Genomic DNA, 24,004 nt, shown 5'->3' with positions numbered 1-24,004 from the left:
TCACGTTTTCAACTTGAAGCAGCAAACACAAACACACAGGGCTGTAGGGTGGCAGCTAAAAACATATATGCAGAACTCCTAATTTACTTTGATCCAGTGAGATGCGGTGAGGGCAGTGGCTGGGGAGGTGCTGGCTAGTGTCAGAACCAGATTTACACACACAGTACTGACTATAAAATGATTACAATAATACAAAGATGATATGAATAATACAAAAGATGATAGTTATAAGTTAAAAATATCTTCTTTGTATTACTCTAAAAATTTTAGAGAGTCAATACTCTGGAGTATACTGGAGTATGACAGCTGAGGCTCCCCTGACCCCATGTCACTGCCATGATCCCATCTTATCTGGGAAGTACAAACATTATTGATCCAGAAAGTGATTTAAGGGTCTCATGTACACACTAAAAACTACTTGATGAACTTGGATCACATTTTCACTAATGTATAGCTTAGTGACCTAGAAAGAAACTGAGGTACGTATGTTCTCGATGTGACATTAGGGAGAGGAGCATTAAGGTAAAAAAACAGACGCTTGCACTGAAAGTTGGTGTTCCACTCATGCTTCTGTGACCCTTGACTCCGCCCAAGTTATGCAAGTTATGCCACGGAGCCCTTACACATGAGGCCCCGCCTGCCCCTTCTGAGGCCCTGCCCCCTACTCAGCCACAGCCACGCCAAAGGCATGGCAGGTCTTTTCAATTAAGGCTCCCGCAGTTTCCTGTAAGCGCCTGCTTCGCTATGACAATCAACAAGTCACAGTGGCAAACGCTCAGGGTTGAAGGTGGAAATCTCAGGACCAGCTGCTTCTCCTATGAGCAGCTTTATGTGGCTTGCTCATGAGTTAGTAGCCCCTAGCATCTTTTTGTGTTAGTACCTGAAGGAAAAACTGCAAATATTGGTGCTGATTCAGGTCCCATCAAATCAGCGACGGGACCCATGTACGCACGCGTGCGGGTCCCATCCTTCTCATGCCCCCGCAGTTAATGCAGGTGCTCCACATTAAATGCGAACGCCTCTGCCTGATTGACAGGCAGATACATTCACCGGGAGGCAACGCTCATTTCCAAAGCGAAGACGGAGTATTGCGGGTGCGTAGTAACGCGAACGGGGGCATGTCGGTGGTGTTTTTGGGCTGGCTGCGTGTATGACTGAATAAAAAAATGGTGGCGGGTCTCCTGCCATCATACAGGAGGCTTCCAGAATGTCTGCGATCATGCTGTAATTGCTGCACAATCGCAAAACTGCAACTGAAGCTGAATAAGGGCCCTCATTCCGAGTTGTTCGCTCGCAAGGCGATTATAGCAGAGTTACACACGCTAAGCCGCCGCCTACTGGGAGTGAATCTAAACATCTTAAATGTGCGACCGATGTATTCGCAATATTGCGATCAAAACCGAGTTAGCAGTTTCTGAGTAACTCCAGACTTACTCTGCCTGTGCGATCAATTCAGTGCTTTTCGGTCCCGGCTGACGTCATAAACACACCCAGCGTTCGCCCAAGCACTCCCACCGTTTCTCCAGACACGCCTGCGTTTTTTCCGGAAACGGTAGCGTTTCCTGCCACACGCCCCTAAAACGCCGTACATCCGCCCAGTAACACCCATTTCCTGTCAATCACAATGCGTTCTCCGGAGCGACGAAAAAGCCGTGAGTAAAATTACTTTCTTCTTAGTAAAGTTACTTGACGCATGCGCAGTGCGAACATTACGCATGCGCACTAAGAGAATTCTCACTGCGATGCGATGAAAAATACCGAGCGAACAACTCGGAATGAGGGCCAAGGTCCTTAATATTTATTTTTGAGAATCTCTAAAATTACAGATAAATGTCATACCACACATACCTCAACACATTACATGGCTAAGGCTGTGGCTCCCATGTGTCTTAGTTTTTCCACCGAAAGACAAAGATTTTTTTATTCAATTGTTTAGTAATGGAAATGTTCGAAATGTTTGAATTAAGTGGATTAATGGGAACAGAGTAATAAAAATATTCTACTAAATGAGATGCCTAAAGCACAATCATTTCTGCTCTTTATTACTGACCTACTTTTTAGTTTAAGGAACAAAGTAAGCACTGCACATTGCCGAACAAGCAGCTGTGCCAGATTTAAAACATAAAAAACCTGTGCAACATTATGGCACACTTTAGGATCAAACTGTTGTATATTTACAATAAAGCAAAAAGAAACCACAAACTAAAATGCACAGTAATGTAAAAGCAGGGCCGGTGTCGGGGCTTCTGGCGCCCCGGGCGCCATTAGGGGGCGTGGTCATTTACGCCCCCTGTACAGACTGAAATGATGTGCGGTGCGCAATGACGTCATCGCGCACCGCACAGTAAAGGACCTCTCCACGAAGGGAAACTAGACGCGTACGCGTCTAGTTTCCCTTCCCAGCAGCAGCGGGGGGGCAGCGGCCAGCAGCAGCAGGGGGGCAGCGGGGGGCACACAGCAGCAGCGGATCTTGCCCTGGTGCGGCGCCCTCCGGATGGCGCCCTGCGCCCTCCGGAAGGCGGCGCCCCGGGCAAAAGTCCTGCTTGCCCGTAGCAAGATCCGCTACTGTGTAAAAGGTGCACACTATTGTGTCAGGCAAATGCTTTGGGGAGCCAGAGAAGGTCAGTTGTGTTTTTCTGGTGTTTCACTGGTGTTGTGTAACTGCATTAGCCCTCTATACAGTTGAAACAAAATGTACATGCATTCTTTCCATGCTGAGACAAAACACTGCTGCTAACATTGGCCCTCATTCCGAGTTGTTCGCTCGCTAGCTGCTTTTAGCAACATTGCACATGCTAGGCCGCTGCCCTCTGCGAGTGTATCTTAGCATAGCAGAATTGCGAACAAAAGATTAGCAGATTTGCGAATAGAAATTTCTTTGCAGTTTCTGAGTAGCTCCAGACTTACTCAGCCATTGCGATCAGTTCAGTCAGTTTCGTTCCTGGTTTGACGTCACAAACACACCCAGCATTCGCCCAGACACTCCCCCGTTTCTTCAGACACTCCCGCGTTTTTCCCAGAAACGCAAGCGTTTTTTCGCACACTCCCATAAAATGGCCAGTTTCCACCCAGAAACACCCACTTCCTGTCAATCACACTCCGATCACCAGAACAATGAAAAATCCTCGTTATGCCGTGAGTAAAATACCTAACTTTTGAGTAAAATAACTAAGCGCATGCGCTCTGCGAACCTTGCGCATGCGCAGTAAGCGACTAATCGCAATATAGCGAAACTCGGCAAAGAGCGAACAACTCGGAATGAGGGCCATTGATGTATGACTAGATTACACAGTCCACTGGGCAATTTAGGGGGACATTTACTAAGCAGTGATGAGAACAGAGAAGTGAGCCAGTGGAGAAGTTGCCCAATCAGCACTGAAGTAACATCTATAACTTGCATACTATAGAATGAAACAGAGCTGCTGATTGGTTGATGGGGCCACTTCTCCACTGGCTCACTTCTACGCTCTTATCACTGCTTAGTAAATGTCCCCCTTAATCTTTTGCTATATGCGCACCCCCCCCTCCCCCCCCGGCATCTATGGACTGTATCGGCTGCAGTCCATAGAAGTTGGGGTTAATGCATGCGCAGTCAAACCTGCCAGTTGACGCCACATGTGCTGATCACTCTGAGGGGATTGCAGCCCGGTATGGCAGTCATGGGGGGAGGAGACTGCCTGTATTGGGCTTAACAAGCAGGTTGGACTTCTAATAGAAGTCATCACTACCAGTCACTGTGTAGCAAGCGAAGTCACAGACTGTAACTGGCTCACTCCCTGCAGTAGCGGATTTTACTAGGAGGGCTGCAGTCCTTCAGCCCATAGGTAAGATCCGCCACTGATGCAAAGTAATATGGAAAGAAGAAGACGAAGAAGAAGACGAAGAAGAATCACATACTGCATAACCACTACAGTATGCATTTGTGAATGTGGTATACTCGTGGCTATGTACTAGGGGGGTCATTCCGAGTTGTTCGCTCGGTAAAAATCTTCGCATCGCAGCGATTTTCCGCTTAATGCGCATGCGCAATGTCCGCACTGCGACTGCGCCAAGTAAATTTGCTATGCACTTAGGAATTTTACTCACGGCATTTTCATCGTTCTGGCGATCGTAATGTGATTGACAGGAAATGGGTGTTACTGGGCGGAAACAGGCCGTTTTATGGGCGTGTGGGGAAAAACGCTACCGTTTCCCGAAAAAACGCAGGAGTGGCTGGAGAAACGGGGGAGTGTCTGGGCGAACGCTGGGTGTGTTTGTGACGTCAAACCAGGAACGACAAGCAGTGAAATGATCGCAGATGCCGAGTAAGTCTGAAGCAACTCAGAAACTGCTACGAGGTGTGTAATCGCAATATTGCGAATACATCGTTCGCAATTTTAAGATGCTAAGATTCACTCCCAGTAGGCGGCGGCTTAGCATGAGCAAATCTGCTAAAATTCACTTGCGAGCGAACAACTCGGAATGACCCCCTAGGTTCATTCATATGCATCTTCAAATGCATCTAGAAGGTAATTGGCAAAGAGCTTTTTCATTTTTATTTCAATAACACATTTAATTCAATCTGGTGTCTTGCTACATGTAGAAATCCAAGAACCCAGACACAGTAGTCCTGGCTGCTAAGGAACCGGCGTCCGAATGCAGGCCAGAAACTAGCGTCTCCTGTCAACCACAGGGAGCGAGCCGCGGCAGCTTGTGACATTGAGCTGTCTTGTTCGGGACAAATGCGTGCCCCCACCGAAATTAGGGGGCATGGCTTGGTGTGAAGGGGCGTGGCTGCACATGCAATGCAGGGACAGAGATCCACGCCCCCGTTTTCGTCATGCTGTGGGCTTGCCCAGCACTCCCGGAGCTGCTGGACAGCACCCAGCCTCTCCTGGTGCCAGCACAGAGTGTGTGGATGATGGGCGCATGCACCAATCATGCAGTCTTCGCTGCTTTGCAATGCAAAGTAGCGTTGCCAGAGCATCCTTCCAACCTTGCCCCGCCCACGTTGCACAGCAGCTTGTGGGTGGGACAGTGGCACAGACCCCCAAAAAGTGACTGTCCCATTGGAATCAGGACCAGTTATAAGTAATGTCATCAGAACTTGTGGTCATACGGATATTATTTATGCTTGTTTATTATAAGAAGATAAAGTAAAAAAAATGTTATTTATATTTGAGGTATAAAACAAAGAAACTGCTCTTTTTTTCTATTTTCTTTGCATTTACTATACGGTTGTTATTTTTTAACATGTCTGCATTACAGTGGAAGACACTTTAACTAAGGATGAATATGTGTGAGGTTTCTAATTAGTGATTCATGAAGTACTGTAAATGAGTCACTTAAAAAAAGTATTATGTTTAAACAGTATAACCAGGGATCTATTTTGTACCACATCAGTTATCAATTCAATGTTGTCTTTCTTGATTTACCAGATAAACCTATAGAATGTCTGTGCATACACTGCTGTATCTTTGGAGTAGGAGGCATATTCCTAGTATACGCAAGTGTACCTGGCCAATAAAGTTGATTCTGATTCTGAAATGGGAGACACTCGATATCCCGGCTGTCGGGATCCTGACCGCCGGGATACCAACAACTATTCTCCCTCTTAGGGTGTCCACAACACCCCATGAGGAATAATAAATAGCGTGGTACGCGTAGCGTGCCACTGTGCCCGCATCGTGGCGAGCGCAGCGTGGCGAGTACGCAAGGGGCTCTTTTGCAGTCGTCCTGCTGACGGTATTCCGGCGGTCGGGATCCTGGCGCCAGAATCCCGAGCGCCAATATATCGTAGTACACCCGAGGCAACATAATTATTATATAGATACTGTTCCTGGACTGAACAATGAATCAATGTATACATATTAAGAGCTACTATTATATACTAGGTGATTCATCGCGCCCTACGGGCGCTCTTCACACCGTCGTTTGGGGCTACGCCCAGTTAACCCCTGCACACCTTTGGACATACGCAGGCCGGTAGATAACAGAATCAGAAATACAGGGCAGTATAGAGGGCATACAGAAATGGTGTCCGGTTGAGAAAAGATAGAGAGGCGTAGGGGGGGAGAAAGGGAATGTACAGAAACGCTGTGCGATCGGTAAAGGATAGGGAGAAGCAGGGTGGTAGGGAGAGGATAAAGAGAGGCAAGGTGTTAGACAGAAAATACCGTTGCAAGAGGCTACGACCCGTTAACCCCCGCACGGGCTTCAGCTGTGTTATAATTGTTATTATATGGAGTATTACCTACAAAAAAGTTTATGCTATTGGGTAAATATTGCAAGGGGGAAGGGCGTGCGATTGTCACGGGGGCGTAGCCCTTTGTGAGGGCGTAAAGAGTGGCCGCAGGGCACAATGAATAACATAGTGTAGTATATACTGCTAGTGTAAGCAGCGCAGCTTATACACACAGTGGCCACAGGTATTAGAGCCGCGTATACACACAATGGACACAGGTAGCTGAGCCGCTTATACACACAATGGCCACAGGTAACGGAGCCACGTATCCACACAGTGGCCATTAGTAGCAGGGCAGCTTATACACACAATACCCACAGGTAGCAGAGCCGCTTATACACACAATACCCACAGGTAGCAGAGCCGCTTATACACACAGTGCCCACAGGTAGCAGCGCAGCTTATACACACAGTGGCCACAGGTATCAGAGCCACGTATCCACACAGTGGCCAGAGGTAGCAGGGCAGCTTATACACACAATATCCACAGATAGCAGAGCCGCTGATGCACACAGTGGCCACAGGTAGCAGAGACGTTGATAAACACAGTGCCCACAGGTAGCAGAGACGTTGATACACAACGTGCCCACAGGTAGCAAAGCAGTTTATACACACAATGACCACAGGTAGCAGTGTTGCTTATACACACAATGGACCCTGGTAGCAGTGCCACTTCTACACACAATTCCCATAGGTAACAGAGGCACTTATACACACAGTGGCCACAGGTAGCTGAGCCGCTTATACACACAATGGCCACAGGTAGCAGCACCACTTATACACACAATGGCCACTTTTAGCAGCACCGCTTATACACACAATGGCCACTGGTAGCAGTGTCACTTATACACACAATGGCCACAGGTAGCAGCACCACTTATACACACAATGGCCACAGGTAGCAGTGGCGCTTATACACACAATGGCCACAGGTAGCAGTGTCACAATATACACACAATGGCTACTGGTACCAGAGCCGCGTATACACACAGTGGCCACAGGGAGCTGTGCCACTTATACACAATGGCCACAGGTAGCAGTGTCGCTTAGACACATAATGGCCGCAGTATTACTTTTTTTTAATTATTCCAATGTCCATTGGTAGCAACTATACTCACAGAAGTTCAGTGTGTGTGTGTGTGTCGGGGGGGGGGGGGGTTTGGAAAGGGGGTGGGTTCAGTGAGGTGGAGGTGCCTATCCGTGCCGCTGATGACCCCGATTCAGGGAATCACTTGCAGCGGCTGCGGATGGTGTCCGAGGTGCTACGTGTGGTGGAGGGGTGGGTGCGAGAGGGGGTCCAGAGGTGTTGCGAGTGGTAGAGGGGTTGGTGCAGTGGCATGGATGGCGTAACGGGTGCAGAGGTGCTGTGGGTGGGGGAGGTGTGGTAGGTCCACGAACAGGTGAAGGTGTCTATAGATGATGTGGGTGGGGGAGGGGGCCGGAGGTGCTGTGGTTGGGGGAGTGGCGGCTGCGGGGGTGTGGTGGGGGTCCGGATGCGCTGTGGGCAGGGGAGGGGGCAGGGGGTGCTGCGGGTGTGGGTGCTACAGGTGGGGGAGGAAGTGAGAGGGCCGCGGGTGGGAGAGGGATGTGGTGGATGCTGTGGGTGGGAGGGGGGGCATGTGCAGCGGTTGGGGGGCAGATGTGGTGGATGCTTTTGGTGCGGGGGGTGGAGTGGAGGATGCGGGGGTGTAGCAGGGGGAGAGGTGGGTATGGGGGTGCGAGGCTGCCGTGGGTGGGGGAGGGGCGTGTGCCGCGGTTGGGGAGGTGCAGGTGGGGTGGAGGGTGTGGGGGGGAGGTGGGTATCGGGGTGGGTTGGGGGAGGGGAGGGTGCGGGGGTTTAGCGGGGGAGAGGTGGGGGAGGGGCGGGGGGTTTGCGGGTTGTGGGTGATACGGGTGGGGGAGGGGGCGGGAGTGCAGCGGGTGGGGCAGGGCTATGTGCGAGGGATGGATGTGGTGGGTGCCGTGGGTGGAGGAGGGGCGGGGGGTGCTGCGGGTGGGGGTGCTACGGGTGGGGTAGGGGGTGCGAGGCAGATGTGGTGGATGCCGCGGGTGGGGGGCGGATGTGGTGGATACTGTGTTGTGGGTGGGGAGGGGCGGGCGGGTTTTATGGTGCGGGGGTGTAGCAGGGGGGGAGTGGTGGGAGTGCCGCGAGTGGGGGAGGAGCAGGGGGTGCTGCGGGTGCTACGGGTGGGGGAGGGGAGTGTGCTGTGGGTGGGGGATGGATGTGGTAGGTGCCGCCGGTGGGGTGGAGGGTGCGGGGGGGAGAGGTGGGTATTGGGGTGGGGAGGGCAGGAGTGCAGCGCGCAGAGGGATTGGCGTTTGCCGCTGGCGGATGCTGTGGGTGCCGCGGGTGGGGGAGGTGCGGGTGGTGTGGAGGGTGCGGGGGAGAGGTGAGCATGGTGGTGGGGGAGGTGTGGCTGCGGGGGTGTGGTGGGGTCTGGATGCGCTGCGGGCAGGGGTGAGGGTGCTGCGGGTGTGGGTGCTATGGGTGGGGGCGGGAGTACCGCGGTGGGGGGCGAATGTGGTGGATGCTGTGGGAGCCGCGGGTGGGGGAGGGGCGGGGCAGGAAGGGTGGAGGGAGCGGTGGTGTATGGGGGGAGAGGTGGGTATGGGGGTGCCGCGGGTGGGGGAGGGGTGGTGTTAGTTACGGGTGGGGGAGGGGCATGTGCCGCGGGTGGGGGATGTGGTGGATGCTGTGGGTGCAGCGGGTGGGGGAGGGGCAGGGGTGGGGTGGAGGGTGCGGGGTGGGAGAGGTGGGTATGGGGGTGGGGGAGGTGCGGGGGTGCTGCGGGTGGGGAAGGGGGTGCTATGGGTGGGAGAGGGAGTGCAGCGGATGGGGGAGGGGCGTGTGCCGCGAGTGGGGGGGCAGATGCGGTGGATGCTGTGGGTGCCGCGGGTGGGGAAGGTGCGGAGGGGAAGAGAGGTGGGTATGGGGGTGGGGTGGGGGAGGTGCAGTGGTGCGGAGGTGTAGGAGGGGGGAGAGGTAAGTACGGGGGTGGGGGAGGGGCTGGGGTGCCACGGGTGGGAGAGGAGGGGGGCGGCGCGGTTTGTGGGTGCTACGGGTGGGGGAGGAGGCGGGAGTGGTGTGGGTGGGGGAGGGTCATGTACCTTGGGTGGGGGACAGATGTGGTGGGTGCCACGGGTGGAGCTGCGGATGGGGGAGGGTGTGGGAGTGCGGCGGGTGGAGCTGCAGGTGTGGGTGCTACGGGTGGGGGAGGGTGCGGGAGTGCCGTGGGTGGGGGAGGGGTGTGTGCCGCGGGTGGGGGAGGGGTGGAAATGCCGCGGGTGGGGGAGGGGCGTCTGCTGCTGGTAGGGGCGGGAGTGCCGCGGGTGGGGGAGGGTGCTGCAGATGTGTGTGCCATGGGTGGGGGAAGGGCGTGAGTGCCGCAGGTGGGGGAGGGGCGGGGGGTGCTGCAGATGTGGCTGCCATGGGTGGGGGAGGGGCGGGAGTGCCGCGAGTGTGGGAAGGGCGGGAGGTGCTGTAGATGTGGGCGCCATGGGTGGGGGAGGGAGTGCTGCAGGTGTGGATGCCGCGGGTGGGAGGGTGCGGGGCATGTGCCGTGGGTGGGGGGGGGCGGATGTTGTGAAGGCTGTGGGTGTCACGGGTGGGAGGGGGGCGGGTACGGCAGGCAGAGGTCGTCCACGGCATTCTCCTCCGGACTGTGCGGCAGCTGAGCAGTCCCTGGCTGCAGTGTCACCAGGATGCAGGGAGTGTACGGGGAGGGGGGAGAGAGGGGAGTGGGTGGAGACTGGGCGGACCGAGGGAGGGGACTGTTCCTGCCTGGCCTGCATCCAGCCATCCAGATCTGTGCCTGTGACTCCGCCCAGCGTTAGAAATGCAGGCACAGAGTCACAGGGCTAATATATAGGAGATTTTCACATCCTCCTACCTATAGTCTAGTGTGAAATCACACCTGTTGCAAAATCATAACTTGTTTTCGGGACCTTCATATTTAAGCAGTGTATCTGCATTGCATAAATCATGCATCACATCAAGATGTCATAACACAAAACACATGTAGATTTTGGGCCAGATTCTAAGGGCCGGATGGAATGGCGTCTGAGTTGGCTGGAGATGCAGGTTACCGGCCGAACTTAGAGGTTTTTTAAAAGCGTCAATCATTTACAAGTCAAAACCATGCAAAAAAAGCAAAATAAGGTGGGTACACACTACCAAGCTATGGCTGACCTGTCAGATATTGGGTCCTTGGTTCCACATAGTATGGGAATTGTGAACACTAAACACACACACACACACACACACACACACACACACTTACCATTTGCAACATGGTTCTGTTAGGAGCAAATCTACTTTACTTTTGTAACCCAGATGTTTTTGATAAACAATAAATAAAAAATGTATAAATATGTAAAAAGGAAGTTCCAATAGATGTAGGAGTCTAATAAAAATGGTAAAGAGAGAACTGGAAAGTCCTTATTTCTATTAGCATTTTCTTTTCATTTACAGTGTGGTGTTTCTGATCCCATCCAGCCTTGTATTCCTCCAAACACCAGCAGCCTGGACAGCCACCTCCAGTCATGGGTAAACTGGCATATGCAGTTCTAATCCAATCTGTTTGGATAGGTCTCTACCAGTTTTTTTAAGCACCTACTGTAGATTGTGGAATATTTTCCCATTCTTCATTGCAGAGTTGTTCACGTACTGTAAAATGTATTGGTGACCAGTGATGGACTACTCTCTTCCTGTCCATCCACAGATTATCTTTTATATTTAGGTCAGGGCTCTGACTTTGTCACTTAAGGGCATTCCCACCTTTCTATCCTTATGCCACTGAGTTGTTTTATTAGCAATATGTCTAAGGTCATTGTTACGCTGGAATGTGAACCACCTGCATAGCAACCCAGGTTTTTCTCAAGACCTTGGATGTACTTAGCAGCATCCACCATCCCTTCAATCCTGACCAGTTGCCCAGTCCCTGCTGTAACCAATCTCCCCTAAAACATAACGTTGCCCCCACCATTCTTCACAGTAGGTCTGGGGTGTTTAGGTAATGTATGGTGCTTGGTTTTGGCCAAACAGAGTTGGTTTTGGCCAAACGATTTCTATCTTGGTCTCCTCTGACCATACAACCTTTGCCACATGGCATTAGAATCTTCCAATTGTTTTTTTGCAAAGCACAATCGAAAGTGTGTACCTTTTCAAATGAGTCTTCTTTCTTGTTATCCTGCCATACAGGCCAACTCTGTGTAAAGCTTGTAAGGTAGTTGTCACATGCACAGGCCAACCAATCTCAGCCATAAAGACTTGTAAGTACCTCAAAGTTGCCCAGGCCATTTGATAACTTCCCGGCTCAATATCATCTTGGCTCTGTCTTCCATTTTGGAGGGATGTCCCAACCTAGGCAAGGTGTTATAGACGTTTCTATAATGGGTGCAGTGTGTGCGGTGCACACGGGCCCCTAGGTTCGGGGGGCTCATACCGCACATACTGTGCCCATTTAGTATACTTACCCCTCTGGACTGCCGCTGCAGTGCGGGCACAAATCACTTGGAAAATGGGCACCACAGCCATTTCCAAGTGAGTTGCGCATGTGCACTAAAGATGTCCCCGGGAACAAGACCATGTTCCCAGAGACCTGCACATGTGCAGTATACTGTGGCTTTATGCCAGAGTGTACAAACTGCTGGAGAGGAAGGGGCCCACAACAGAGGCTGCACGCGGGTCCCCTCCTCTCTTGAAACGCCCCTGCAAGGTGTTGTTGGTGCCAGATGCTTTTCACTCTAAATGATGCTCTGAATGGTACTCAGAGGGAGAACAAAGGCCTTTGAAAGTCAAGTTAGGGCCAGGACACAAGCATTGGCGTTTCTATAATGGGTGCAATGGGTGCGGTGCACACGGGCCCCTGGGTCCAGGGGGGGCCCACACCGCACCCATTGCACCCATTTTAACACTTACCTTTCCGGAGTCCAGCGCCGGGATCTGCAATCGCGATGGAAATCACCGCCAAAATGGCCGCATTGGTCTCCGGATCATGGCAGGCGCCATGTTTCCAGAGACCTGCGCATGCGCAGTAGACTCCGGCACAATGCTGGAGTCTACAGCGCCATACAGAGGAGGGGGCCCATCCGAAGGTGCACCCGGGCCCCCTCCTCTGTAGAAACGCCCCTGGACAAAAGCTGATTCAATTATTCATTTATATTACTTGTTAAGCTTTTGTGTAACTGATATTTTCAATTTCATTGATAGTTTGTTTTCATTTATTTTATTTTATAAGGTGTAATATGACGCATGGTTAGCATCTTGAAAGGGTATGCAGTGTATGCATTCACTTGTCAACACTAATGAGAGTCATAGGGGTGAATTCAAATGTTTGAAAAGTTGGTTGGGTGTAAAAACAGACAATCAACTGACTTTTCAAACAATTGTAACAGGAGTTTTGCTAGAATGCACTCTGCTACAGAAATTCCACCAACGACTGACTCCAGGCTTGTGCAAAAACAACAAATACCTTTTATTCAGGTAGCTCAAAAACAAAGATATACATAAAACAAAGATCACTGTCTTTAGTATAAACTACCAGGGAGGTTAGGCCCTGCCTCACTCCCTCTTACTTAATAAGGAGCCCTTCAGGTCCCGGCATCCTAACACTAGTGCCCCAGTCCTCCGGAACCCACTGTCCCTAGCAGACCTATCACCTGGGCACTAACTGCCGCCAGGAGCGCTGACTCATGGGAGAGACTCTGCTTTAAACCCAGCACCCAGGTGCTGGCTGATGAAGCAGCTTCTTGGGCTAAGAAGCCTATAAGACCTGGTCTGGGCCAAATGGATGGGAACCCGGTCCATCCACACTTCCCATCCACCCCCAGGACCCTGTGTGTAGCTTACAGGTGGCAAAGTACTGGCCCAGAAAAGCGGCATGTGACATTGGCAAGGTTTCACCTTCGCCAATTATTTTGGGATGACAAATCTTTGGGACATAACTTGGGCCCATACACCTGGATCCCAAGTTCCTCTCCCAAGAACACGTCCGAGGCCCTTTTAACTGGCCTTGGAATCTATTTCCATTAAAGGTTCGTGGCACCGACTCCACTGTGCCACCGTCCCTTTCCCTCCACTTTGGCATACTGGCCGAAGTGGTCGTTTTAATGGACAACTTCCTGTTGCCCACTAAACTTCCCCTTCTCTTCACCTTTCCCCCTTAGGGATGTTTCCCTTATCGGGCTCGGATTTACTGGCTACTAAGGAAGTCGCTTCATTCTTTTCTGGGTGTTTGTGACACCTGACATTAACCAACTCTGGACTGGGGAAGGTTTTTAAGTTCACTCTGGCCCTCACTGGTCTTGGCCTATATGGACAATTCCACCTTTTATGGCCAAGCCCTTGGCACCGGTAAAACCTAGTCTCTGCCCTGACTTTAATTGTTCTGAGGTCATGGTCCAACTTTGCCCCCACCCTTTCACTCAGAGTGAGGCACTGGTCCCGAGTCTCAGAAATTCCTTTAATTTGTTGAACTTTTAGTGCTTCCTTCAGTCTTTCCAGCTTTGATAACATTTCCTTCATTAACGTGACTGTTTTGTCCTCCGATTTCACATCTTTGACCCTAGTCACCGACTCCTGCTGTTCTATGACCGGCACATAACCTATTTTGATTCTCTTGTCCAGGTCTCTTATTCGACTCCGTAGTTCAGAAATCTCCTTCACAACTTTTTAGCTGGCTATTACTTAGGGCCAGCTTTTGGTACTCTCCCCTCAAATTTCCCAGCTCTCGTGTCTCATATAGGGAACTCTCCCTGGGTAGAGCAATCTCAGAAATGGGACTCTGCACAGATTCCTCTGAGACAGGCTCTTGCTCCTTACTTAGTGTGTCCTTTATGAACTGTCCCAATTCAGCAATTGGATCTTGAGCCTCTCGTGGTGGATCATGCTGGGGTGCAACAACCCCAAGATCGAAATGTTGCACCTTATCGTCCACATACACATGTGGAACTCCTTCAGAAGCAGGTTCCCGTATGACTTCGGAAGTAGTCTCCTTTATTGCCACTAGCTTAGCCATGACTAGCTCACGTGGGCGAGACACCTCCAAAGGTACGGTCTTTGTCTGTGATTCATCAGAGAAAGTCTCACATGTGCACTGGATGTCCAGATCCTGGGTTTCCAAGACCTCAACAGAAGCAATCTCCAGCTCAGATAAGACTTCCTGCTCTAGGGTGGGCTCTTGAGTAGTCATCAAATTGCCATCTGTCTAGGTAGATTCCTGGGGTTCATCATTCTGCCACAGATCCAGCAGATTAGAGGATTCTTGTTTTGGAGGTGGATGATCACTTGACATCAAGTAAACCTCTCCCAGCTCCATTATCGCTTCTTCCTCACTCCCTGACAACTGAAGAGCAGCCGGGCATCCCACATCCTCATCTCGTGTCTCCATAAACACATCTTCTGTGAGCCCCTGTGGCTGCCATGCTCCATCTTGAACAGGTTCTACTGAACTCAGGGCTTTGTTCGACTTTTCACCCAAGCTGCTACGACATTCTTTTTGCCGGAGAATGAGGTGGTGCTGCTTCGGAGGGACTTCTCACTGCCGTCCTTGGGGGTTAAAAACAAAACACTGCCATCTGATGTGGCTCTCTCTTGCTGCTTGAAAAATTCTGGTGGATTTTCTGTGCGCTGCGCAATAATGGCTGCAGCTTCCTCCATGCTCTGGAACGGCAATACCAACTGAATGGACATTAGTGTCTGTAAATGCTCTACCCCTGAGGAAGGGCCCTCATTTCCACTTTCCAGGCAGATGGCCTTACTAGTGGCATAGCAGGGAGCCTTCCGAAGCTTAGGCACTAGCAGCTCTGGCTCAACTTTCCTGTTCCTTCTGGCTGGAACAGGGAATCCAGTATAGCCGGGTTCCAATACAGTATGGTACCATTCTTCTGCAGCCTGCACCACCGTTGGAATTATTTCCCCCAAAGATGGCATCTCCACTTTGGCTGATAATGTCTCTGACCCAACCTTCGGGATAACGTCTTCAGCAACTGGTGTAGCTACGCCTTTGTCTGAACTGAAACTAGGCATAGCCAATGGTTTTAGCTTAGAAACCTCCTCCTGAAGCTCCGCCAAGTCTTGCAACAGACCCTTATTGGCCAGCACCAAACTCCCATATCGTGTCTGGTCACAGGAGATTTCCTCTAATAGTCCTTGGCTATGTACTACAAAGTTTTCAGATCTGGATTTAGCCTTTGCCAAGGTTTTCTGCAACTCTGACACCTGGCCTGAGAGCTTGGCAATCTCTTCTCTACTCCTTCCCAATTTGGTCAGAGAGTCAGGCAAAAGAGATTCCTTCTCCTCCAGCTTTTGCGTTAAGGTGTTCACCTGCTCTTGAAGGAAATCACATTTTTCCTTAAGCTCTTCTAGCTCCTGGTCCTTTAATTGGACATTGCTTTCAAGGTCACTTATCGTGTGACACCAAAAAAAAGGTTCCATGCTAAAATCTTCCCCAAGATCTGGATTACTCCCCAATAAGCTCTCCACTTCACTCTCCAACTGTGGAGCTTTAATAGGGTCACATAAGTTCCTGACCTGAGGTGTTAGAGCTGTCACCCCTTTTGTTTTTTTAGCATGAATTCTCTTTTTGTTACCCATTTGAAGAGCCTCTCAGAATATGCTGTATATCTGAAAATCTTTATTCGCCCTGTTACCTTTGAAAACTGTACGTGAAAGGTAAAAAAAAAATTCCTTTTTTCTTTTTAGCACAGGTTAAGTTTTTAGCAAAGCACTGAAATGTAGCATGTACATAGTGGTCCCAAATACCTTACACTGGTAGTGCAAATAAATAACTTCTCCCTTCAGGCTCTTAAAATTAGAACTCAGGGATTGCTGGGACACATAGTGCCACAAAATTTCTCTATTTAAATAGAACCACATTTATAAAAGGTTTCAATTGATTGGTCTTAATGAGCTAATTAACAGGGACACCAGACTCCCATTACCAGATTTTGCAGGCACAGATAAAAATAAGCTTGGAAAAGAAATTCAGTCATAAATTATCAGCTGCTTGCAACCCTTAGATCAAATCAACACAGCTACTTTCAATGAATGGTGCAAAGCATATAAGACAGAGCAGGCCATGCACCCTGTTTAACCTATTTGCTGACAATGAAAACCTTTGCACCAAAATCAAACACATTCAGTTTAAACAAAACACATCATTATTTTTACCCCGTGGGGTTGGGTTTAACCACTACTCACAACACCCTTGGTCCTGGTACTGATGCCCACGAGTTCAGCTTGGTCTGGAGTTCGCTGGTATGTGTGCCGCTACTTTGCGGCTGTTGGGTCCTCTGCCACGTGTGACACGACTAGCAGAAGGGCCCCACATTGGGCGCCATTTGTAACAGGAATCTTGCTAGAATGCACTCTGCTATAAAAATTCCACCAATGACCAACTTCAGGCTTGTGCAAAAACAACAAATACCTTTTATTCAGGTAGCTCATAAACAAAGATATACATAAAACAAAGATCACTGTATTTAGTATAAACTACCAGGGAGGTTAGGCCCTGCCTCACTCCCTCTTACTTATACCCCTTTTCCACCTGAGTACCGGGTCCGATCCAGGATGTTTAACCCGGCTACAACCCATGTCAGCCCTGCCATTTCCACTGCACTTTGACACGGGTTATTCCCAGGTCGGATATGTTTCCACTTAATCCTGGTAAGCTCTGTAAAAGCTATTGATGTCGCTTGTTACTTGGGTCTGAAAACACGGGTAATGACCGTTTCCACTGCACAATTACCCGGGTCATTACCGTGTTGGCGTGTTCAACCCAGGTAGCTACCCGGGTAGGATTCCAGGGTCACTCAACACGTGTTGAGCCGTTTCCACTTACTAAAAACCCGTGTTGATGCGCGCCCCCGTGCAAAAACACAGGTAAATTTAGCTAGTGGAAAAGGGGTATTATTAAGGAACCCTTCAGGTCCCAGCATCCTAACACTAGTGCCCCAGTCTTCCGGATCCCACTGTCCCTAGCAGACCTATCACCTGGGCACTAACTGCCGCCAGGAGCGCTGACTCATGGGAGAGACTCTGCTTTAAACCCAGCACCCAGGTGCTGGCTGATGAAGCAGCTTATTGGGCTAAGAAGCCTATAAGACCTGGTCTGGGCCAAATGGATGGGACCCTGCAGGGCCGTCTTTTCGTATGGGCTCAATGGGCTCTTGCCCAAGGGCCCCAGGAGTCTAAGAGCCCTAAGCTGATAGCTGAGGGAGTCCTCTTTCCAGGGGTACCAGATTTTTTTTAATCGGCCCTAGGGAACCTGAGATATTCAACTTCTAAGCAATGGTCCCCATCCAAGCCTGTTAATTGCTCTTCCCAGACAGATATCTCAGGTTCTGTCTGACTTAGAGTTTTTCTGAGGGCATACTCCAAAAGCTGGTACTCTCCCCTTGCGGTGGACACTGGCAACTTGTCTCTTCTCTGCCCAGAACCAGAGATATTCTTCTAGAAGCTGGTCCCTGCTCCAGCTTCACACGCCTGGTATGGAGTTTTATATTTTCATCGGTGGCTTGCTCTGGCTCCTGAACTCTGATCCCCAAGTCCCCAGGACCTCCTGAAAGGTGGGACTCTCTAGTGTTTTATCTCATTTAAAGCTAAGAAATCTATTTTCAGAAACTGGAGACATCTGCAGTCAAGCAAGCATCCCTCCCACCAGAAAATGATGAATATTACACCCACTCCACTATCCACCCCTCCCCTGTGTATTAAACCCTGCCCTACCCCACTGTAAGTCATGTACCGGGGCCCCTTCATTCAGCCCAATGCCCCCTTCTGCAGTTTAATGTTCTCTCTCCTGCCCCATCTCCCACCATCGGTGCATTAAAAGGAGTAAATAGCAGAAATTACTGCTCCAGGTCCTACATGCGGAGCGGAAGATAGAACACCCCCTACTGCCCGCGGGACATCAAAGCCACCACTGATAGGACCTCCCTCCCCTATTGCTGCAGGATGGGTAGGGGCCCCAGTACATTGCTTTGCCCAGGGGCCTACACTGCTGTTAAGACAGCCCTGGGAACCTGGTCCATCCACACTTCCCATCCACCCCCAGGACCCTGTGTGTAGCTTACAGGTGGTAAAGTACCTCTCCTGCCACACAAAATGAATACCCCCAATAATGTCATGGGGAAACAGATTTACAAATCTAAAAACTGATATACTGTATATTTTAAAAATGTCCTTTGTTACCAATACATAAACCAACATGGGTATGCCATTTAAATATTTGCCCCTTTAAAACATTGGTCAGATTTGCTTTTAAGTTGCAGGCTATTACATTTACCCCTAAATTTATTTTGGGGGCATATTTATTCCTCAATATCTGCAAGCTATCCCCTGAAAACACACATTTTATTTTTTATTTTTTTATTTTATTTTTTTTTGGGGGGGGGGGGGGGTACCCACAAATTTTAAGGATCACCCAGATATACCATTGAGGGATTGCGGCAGATATTGGAGATATTCATTTACTGACAAGAGACGCATGGTAAATTTGCGGAAAAATATTAATTTTCACAGTGCGAATTTCGTTTAAAAAAATGTGTCACATCCGTATTAAAAATGTGGACAGTGATATTAGAATTTAAGTTGCAGCAAACAGGACTTGCTCACCCTTCTTTCATTGACCCAAATGTATTAAGCCTTAAAATGTGATAAACTGGAGAAGGATGAAGTGGTCTATTCATGAAGCAGTGAAATGTGTGGAGAAATGAGCCTGTGGAGAAGTTGCTCATGGCAACCATTCAGCTGCTCCATACAATTGTACAATATGCAAATTATAAATGTTACTTCAATGCTGATTGGTTGCCATGGGCAACTTCTTCTCCACTGGCTCACTTCTCCACACTTTTCACTGCTTCATGAACAGACCCCTTTATCACTGAACCTGTGTGTTTTCGGGTGAAAGGGTATTTTTTTCAGGTGACCTAATTGGATAGCCTGAAAAAAAATATCGAAGAAACATCGGTGGTCATTCCGAGTAGATCGCTCGCAAGCTGCTTTTAGCAGCTTTGCACACGCTAAGCCGTCGCCTACTGGGAGTGAATCTTAGCATAGTAGATTTGCGAACGAAAGATTAGCAGAATTGTGAATAGACAGTTCTTAGCAGTTTCTGAGTAGCTCGAATTGCACACAGCACCCATTATAGATAAACCACTGGGTAGTGAATATTCATATAAACCAATGAGATATGTAACAGAATCCGAGTTTGCCAGAGGTGCCAGAGGATATTGGCCTAAAATGGCCGTATTTTTAATGCGGCAATCATTTACAAGGCAAAAGCAACCTTTAAAAATATGGCCATTCTCGGCGGACATCTCCGGGAAACTCGGACTCTATTACATATACCCCCATGTGTTTTTCTGGTGGTACTCAGCTACAGTATATAGATTACCGGCACCTTTTTGGTGTAATTTTTAATTCTTAGAACTAGTTCAAGAAAGTTGAGGAAATCACTAAAATCCTTTCAGAAATGAATAAAATTAGTAACTAAACACTTATCCAGTTTGAGGAAGATATGATAAATTTTGCATCAGCTTGTGTCTTTAGGTGAGTAAATCTCATTTTTCATAGACAAAAACAGCATATACCAGTTTCAGATGATAAAATATTACATATTCACAACCTTGTGTCATTTTGACTATCGGAAAAGTGTTATGACTGAAATCATTACACTATGCCAGTGGTTCCCAACTGCGATCATCAAGTAACCCCAACAGTTCATGTTTTCCAGGTCTCCTCACAGGATTGCAAATGAAATCATTAGCTCCACTTGTGGGTGTTTTAAAATGTGTCAGTGAGTAATGAGTACACCTGTGCACCTGCTGGGTGACCTGTAAAACACAAACTGTTGGGGGTACTTGAGGACCGAGGTTGGGAACCATTGCACTATGCCATAGGTCTGCAAACTCGGTCCTCATTACCCCCACACAGTGCATGTTTTGCAGGTAACCCAGCAGGTACACAGGTGTATTAATTACTCACAGACACATTTTAAAAGGTCCGCAGGTGGAGTTCATTATTTCACTTGTGATTCTGTGAGGAGACCTGCAAAACATGCACTGTGTGGGGTTAATGAGGGCCGAGTTTGCAGACCTATGCACTATGCCAATGTTGCTAATACTTGCTTAAGTTTAACAATTGTCTATAAACTGTTCTGGAACTATAAAGCAAAAGGCACGTACATATCATCATTGTATTTCATACTTAGCAGGTGTCAGTGTCCCCAGCACACATACCTCAGAGTACAGAATTCCCATGACTGCGCTAGATGTCCCGATGCGTTTGATAACGAGCAGATCTGTACAGCTTCCCTGTTGCCTGCTTTGAAGTGTAAAGATCAGACAAAAAAGTAGAAATATTAAGCAAGATCCTTACATAGTACGTTACCTGAATAGAAGTGTGAAACATCCTGATGTGAAGGATTGCTGAAGACGCCCAACCCATAAGTGTCGTATTACTCAATGACATGACAGATCTAGAACAAGTTACAACACTAGCTTTCCTACTCAAAGTATGCATGCTGCTAATTCAGTGTCAGAGATACATGTGCCATTGCAGGAAAGGCATTAGTCACATCCTGGAAGCAGCAATCACACACTACACAGGTACAGGTTAAGTTGCCCAATAACTACCACACAAAAGAGGAAAAATAATGTAAAAAGTTGGTTTAAAATGTGGGACATACTGTACTAGATAGAGACTGTGCCACACAGAATATTGCAAGGTCTTCATATAGTGATCGGTGGGTAACATGAGATTTGCCGTTTGTACCCCTAGGGGACCACTGCAGATAAGCAAAAAACCATACTATTATCATTCAGTATTATTATTATTATTACTACTACTACTACTACTACTACTACCAGTGGCGGTTCCAGGGGGGGGCACTCGGGCCCGTGCCCCCCCTGTCATTTGTGGCCTTCGGTCCCCCGTCCCCCCCCCCCGGCGCCGCACAGGGAGATGATGGGTGCCTGCTGAGATTGTGTTACCAGCGGGCGCCCGTCTCCCTGCACAGCGGCAGCCGGAGGCAGGAGCTCAGTAATGAGCTCCGGCTTCCGGCGCGGTCACTGTGCGGCATGCGCTATGGGAGAGAAGTCAGTCATGACGTCTCTCTTATAGTGCTGACTGAGGAGCGGACGCCCAGGGAGGAGGAGGACTGCAGCGGTCTGGAAGCGGGAACTGGTCTCGGCAAGTATGATGTTTTTTTCTTCCTTAATGCAGTGGGGGCATCTACTGGGGGTAAACTATGGGGTACATTACTACTGGGGGGGCATCAACAAGGGGCATTACTACTGGGGGGCATTACTACTGGGGGCATTATAACTGGGGGGCATCTACTGGGGGCATTACTACTGGGGGGTCATCTATTGGGGGCAGCTACTGGGGGACATTTTTACTGGGGGCCATCTACTGGGGGCATTATTACTGGGGGGCATTACTACTGGGGGGTCATCTATTGGGGGCAAACTCGTAGGGGGAATTACTACTGGGGGGTCATCTATTGGGGGCAGCTACTGGGGGACATTTTTACTGGGGGCCATCTACTGGGGGCATTATTACTGGGGGGCATTACTACTGGGGGGTCATCTATTGGGGGCAGCTACTGGGGGACATTTTTACTGGGGGCCATCTACTGGGAGCATTATTACTGGGGGGGCATCTACTGGGAGCATTACTACTGGGGGGTCATCTATTGGGGGCAAACTCCTAGGGGGCATTACTACTGGGGGCAAACTACTGGAGGACATTATTACTGGGGGGCATCTACTGGGGGCAAACTGCTGGGGGACATTATTACTGGGCGGCATCTACTGGGGGAAAACTACTGGGGTACATTATTACTGGGGGCCAACTACAACGGTGCTAACTACTGGGGGCATACTACAGGAGGGCATTACTACTGGCGGCATAACTACAGGGGCATTACTACTGGTGGCTTAACTACAGGGGCATTACTACTTGGGGGCTAAACTACAGGGGGGCCAAATTACTGGGGGCATAACTACAGGGGCCAAACTACTAGGGGATAACTACAGGGGCCAAACTACTGGGGGCATTACTACTTGGGGCTAAACTACAAGGGAGGCATAACTACAGGGGCTAAACTACAATGGGGCAAACTACAGGGGGGCATTACTACTGGTGGCTAAACTACTGGGGGCATTACCACTGGGAGGCTAAACTAAAGGGGGGGTAAACTACTGGGGTCATAACTGCAGGGGCATTACCACTGGGGGCATAATGACTGGGGGCATTACTACAGGCAACATTACTACTGGGGGCAATACGGACATTGCATAAGGGGCACCACTACTATGGGGTCTATATAAGGGGCACTACCAGTACAGTAGACATTGCATAATGAGCGCTACAACTGTGGGCATTGTATAAGAAGCGCCACCTCACATGCACCGAAGCCGCATGCAAATGTACTTGCCCCTTCGATGGTGCCCCCCCTATCATTTTCTTCTGGATCCGCCCCTGACTACTACTACTACTAGTTCTGTGACACATCCCTTCGGATCAGGATCCCTTCTATTGGTCGGAAATGGCTTGAGTAATGAAAATAAAAATAAGATTTTGATAACCTACCGGTAAATCCTTTTCTCCTAGTCCGTAGAGGATGCTGGGGACGACATCAAGACCATGGGGTATAGACGGGATCCGCAAGAGACATGGGCACTCTAAAGACTTTTCATTGGGTTTGAACTGGCTCCTCCCTCTATGCCCCTCCTCCAGACCTCAGTTGTAGGAACTGTGCCCAGGGAGACTGACATTTCGAGGAAAGGAATTACTTAACTAGTGGTGAGATATTTACCTACTCACACCCTCAACCATGCCGCACACATGGCATTCAACATAACACACGCCAACAGGCATGAACCAATTGCAGCAACATGCTGAAACCAAGATAACACAACTTGTGTAACTCTAATAACTAAACTGCAGGTAAAATACGCACTGGGATGCTGGGGATGACATCAAGACCATGGGGTCTATACCAAAGCTCCAGTACAGGCGGGAGAGTGCGGATGACCCTGCAGCACTGATTGACCAAACTTGAGGTCCTCATCGGCCAAGGTGTCAAACTTGTAGAACTTAGCAAATGTGTTTGACCCTGACCAAGTAGCTGCTCGGCAAAGCTGTAATGCCGAGACCCCCCTGGCAGCCGCCCAGGATGAGCCCACCTTCCTAGTGGAGTGGGCCTTTACCGACGTCGGTAACGGCAATCCAGCGGTAGTATGAGCTTGCTGAATCGTATTTCTAATCCAACATGCAATAGTCTGCTTGGAAGCAGGACAGCCAATCTTGTCGTGATCATACAGGACAAATAGAGTCTCTGTTTTCCGTATACGAGCCGTTCTAGCAACATAGATTTTCAAAGCTCTGACCACATCTAGAGATTTTGACTCAGTAAATGTGTCAGTAATTACTGGCACAACAATAGGTTGGTTTATGTGGAAAGATGAAACCACCTTCGGAAGAAAATGTTGACGAGTCCTCAACTCTGCCCTATCTTCATGGAAGATCAGGTAAGGGCTCTTGTGAGACAAGGCCCCCAATTCAGACACCCGCCTTGCGGATGCCAAAGCCAAAAGCATCACCACTTTCCAAGTGAGAAACTTCAACTCTATTTTTTGTAGAGGCTCAAACCAATACCACGTTAAGGTTCCATGGTGCCACTGGAGGCACGAATGGAGGCTGGATGTGCAGAACCCCTTTCACAAAGGTCTGAACTTCTGGAAGAGAGGCCAATTGTTTCTGGAAGAACACTG

General features: G+C 49.4%; 1 protein-coding gene across 4 annotated transcripts in view; it reads right to left on the bottom strand.

Annotated features, from left to right (window-relative positions):
- The window catches only part of ANKRD22 (ankyrin repeat domain 22), a 117,021-nt gene that overhangs the window by 24,648 nt on the left and 68,369 nt on the right, over window positions 1-24,004 (bottom strand). For 3 of the 4 annotated variants that reach the window (XM_063961700.1, XM_063961701.1, XM_063961702.1), the window contains exon 2: window positions 20,465-20,549. The exons of the other annotated variant lie outside the window; for it this stretch is intronic. In XM_063961700.1, the coding sequence (XP_063817770.1) occupies window positions 20,465-20,549 (85 nt within the window). The remainder of the gene's footprint in view (window positions 1-20,464; window positions 20,550-24,004) is intronic. 4 annotated transcript variants of the gene reach the window in all.

The sequence above is a fragment of the Pseudophryne corroboree genome, chromosome 3 (genome assembly GCF_028390025.1).
Source record: "Pseudophryne corroboree isolate aPseCor3 chromosome 3, aPseCor3.hap2, whole genome shotgun sequence".
In the NCBI taxonomy this organism is placed as follows: domain Eukaryota; kingdom Metazoa; phylum Chordata; class Amphibia; order Anura; family Myobatrachidae; genus Pseudophryne; species Pseudophryne corroboree.
This window is presented reverse-complemented; position numbering and strand designations above follow the sequence as displayed.